Source organism: Nelumbo nucifera, chromosome 1, assembly GCF_055504915.1.
Source record: "Nelumbo nucifera cultivar China Antique chromosome 1, China Antique-T2T, whole genome shotgun sequence".
Taxonomy (NCBI): Eukaryota; Viridiplantae; Streptophyta; class Magnoliopsida; order Proteales; family Nelumbonaceae; genus Nelumbo; species Nelumbo nucifera.
In genome coordinates, this window is record NC_142649.1 from 43,866,926 (window position 1) to 43,869,626 (window position 2,701).

At 43.4% G+C, this 2,701-nt stretch overlaps 1 protein-coding gene across 1 annotated transcript; it reads left to right on the top strand.

Moving 5' to 3' along the window:
• The first annotated feature begins 470 nt into the window (after window positions 1–470).
• LOC104586280 (Lactoylglutathione lyase / glyoxalase I family protein) lies at window positions 471–1,826 on the top strand. Its single transcript, XM_010243451.3, has 2 exons — window positions 471–908; window positions 1,381–1,826. The coding sequence occupies exons 1-2, from the start codon at window positions 619–621 to the stop codon at window positions 1,595–1,597; spliced, it is 507 nt and encodes a 168-aa protein (XP_010241753.1). The 5' UTR covers window positions 471–618; the 3' UTR covers window positions 1,598–1,826.
• The last annotated feature ends 875 nt before the right edge of the window (window positions 1,827–2,701 follow it).

A 2,701-nucleotide genomic window follows, 5' to 3' on the forward strand; every position in this document is an offset into this window, starting at 1 on the left:
GCTTCCCCACTTTTGCTTTGTCGCCCATACGAGGAGCAGCCCTGAAAATAAATTCAAATTGTGCCGAAGCCCATTGCAATTTTTCCATCAAATAATATTTATTTAATATTAAAAATAGAACTTATTTATTTCACACAAGAGAGACGGAGAGTTGACTCCAGCTGAGGACAATTTAGTTTTGTCCTTCTAAACAGTAAATTCGTTTAGATTAGAATGTAAGTAGGGGGCATGGTCTATATCAACGTACCCAATACATACTACTCGATCAAAACCCTCTCGGAAATCTTAGTAAGGGTTATTTTGGTCGTTTCAAGTTAAAAGCATGTCCGTTTGGCACGAGAATGGCAGCACCATAAATTACAAGAAAAACAGAGGGCATTTTTTCATCGCCGATTATTTTAATATCATTATATCCGTATTTGCAGAAACGTTTTCTCTCTCCAGCGTCTATAAATAAACCCCATCACCTGTTTCCCTGCCTCTATTAACCAACTGATTTCCTCCCTTCTCTCTGTCTTTCTCTCTCTTAGGGTTAGGGTTTCTTGTTCTGTGTTTTCAGGGGTTGTGTTCTTCCCTTCCTCCTCGTTTTCCCGTACGCTTGCTCTCCATCTCTCACTAATGGCGCAGGAGAATGCTGCAACTCTCGATCTCCCGAACGGCGGGGCTGAGAACGGAAGCACCAAGACCGTGAGCTTCTCTTCCCTCAAGCCTCAGCTTGTCCTCCAGGCTTCCAAGGCTGCCGACGCCGTTCAGTTCTACAAGACAGCATTTGGTGTCGAAGAGCTCAAGCGAGTCATGCATCCAAAGAGGAAAGCCGAACAAGAGCTCCCTCTCATCCTTTGCGCCGAACTGAAGCTTGGATCCTCCGTCCTCCAAGTCTGCGACCAGACCGACGACTCTTCTGCTCCGTAAGCATCTTCTTCCTTTCTCTCGCACTCTCTCTCTCCTTGATCTCGCATATTTTCGGAAATTACTTTTTCATATGGTTTATTTCTTTAATTTTTCCACCTTTTGCACACGTCTCTGCGGTTTTTCTCTTGTTTTCTCGATCGATTTTTTTTTTATCTTATCACAGTATAATCTCTCCCTTTGCCTGTTTCGTAGCTGTATTTCTACGGTTCTACCTATCTTTGCCGTAAAAACTTAGTTTTCTTCCATGTCATCAGTTTCAACATTTCTGATCACGTTCTACGTTTAAGATTCTAGCGCCTTTATTTTCTGTCATTTTAAAAATTTAAAAAAATACTTAATACATAAAATTTATTCTCTCTGTAACTGTAAGGCAACATTCTGCTTTTAACCTTGTACCGTATCATTTTTCCTCTCTAGTTTTGGCACTATGTGCTTAACTGCTGATCAAGGTGTAACCAAATTAACCAGGGTTGGCTGCGGAAGCGCGTGCATGTTTTGCCTTGAAACGGACGACGTGGATGGAGCTGTTAAGAAGGCCGTCAGCGCTGGCGCGACGCTCGAGGGTGAGATCACAGAGGGCGAGGGCTCTTGCTGCGGTGGACGAGTCGGGAAGGTGAAGGATCCGTACGGCTATGCCTGGCTCATCTGCTCCCCTGCCAAGGAGTGTGCTAACGTGGAAGCTTAAGAGCCGTTTCATCGGTTCCATGTTTACTACTTACTATTTTCTCTTTCTTATAAGCTTAAGAACATCTGCTTACTTTACTACTGATGCTTTCAGTCGTCCTGCTAATTTGATATTGATCGTACGATTTATTTTGATGATGCTAAATGGACGGCTAGTATTCAGCGCTTAATCTGTAGCTGTAATTTTTGGGAACTTTGAATGACAAATCGGTCTTTTGCCGTTTTCTTTACTTTTTGCTGTGCTGATCCATTGTTATCCACGTTGATATTTTGATGTTCTGCTTTCGCATTTAAAAGAGTCGCTCGAGGTCTGTGACACCTCGGGCTGCTTAGCCATAAAGAGGTGGTGACTTGACCTGGCACATTTGGTTTTGGGACCACGCCTTGGTTGCCACGTGTCTCGAGGATATTTGACTCAAGAGTATTTGTCTCTTGGCGATTGAAATTTACATCTCTGGGATTTTGAGGGATTGGGTGGGTCCCAACGTTGATCTCGTGGTTCCTGGCTTCCTATATGTTTCTATAGGCTGCCATATGTAGTTGGTAAAGTCGGAAGGATTTTGAAAGTGAGATTTTGTTCCATTGTGTACGCAAAGTTAGCGTCGTTGATTTGGTGATTGTGGTTGTCTGATATAGGGATTGGAAACCTTGGTGTGGGTAGAGACTAGTGAGTGTTCGACGAGGTTATGTATATACGATCACTTGTTTCTGTCCCTAGGGGGACCAATGGCAATGGGAATGTACCACGGAGATGTAAGTATCAGATTGTTTATGTCCATTTCTCCCAGTTGGGTTCTCTGTGGTTTTCATGTTGTTGGTGGCGTGGCGTGGAGTCTATTGGTCGGCATTTGCTCGTCTTCAACCCAACTGGAGGCTTCTCTATTGGCTTGAATTTCGTGTTTACAGTTTGGCTGGGCTTCGATTGACTCGTTTAATAAGTCCCATCTGTTCAAACCATGTATGTTTAACTGCCTACTCTGTGTAGGCGTGTAGCGTGTAGCCCCAATTATATGGGTCAGGTCTTTGAAGCCGAAAATTTCCAATGAAAATAACTTGCGTGTAACGGTTTAAGCTGGGGATCCGAAACTTCTCTATTTTCCGATTT

What these genes read in the sequence shown, in the direction of transcription:
- LOC104586280 (XM_010243451.3), top strand. Translation starts at nt 619, where the DNA reads ATGGCGCAGGAGAATGCTGCAACTCTCGATCTCCCGAACGGCGGGGCT. An exon ending in ACCGACGACTCTTCTGCTCC is followed by an intron (nt 909 to 1,380) that starts GTAAGCATCTTC and finishes CAAATTAACCAG; the next exon opens with GGTTGGCTGCGGAAGCGCGT.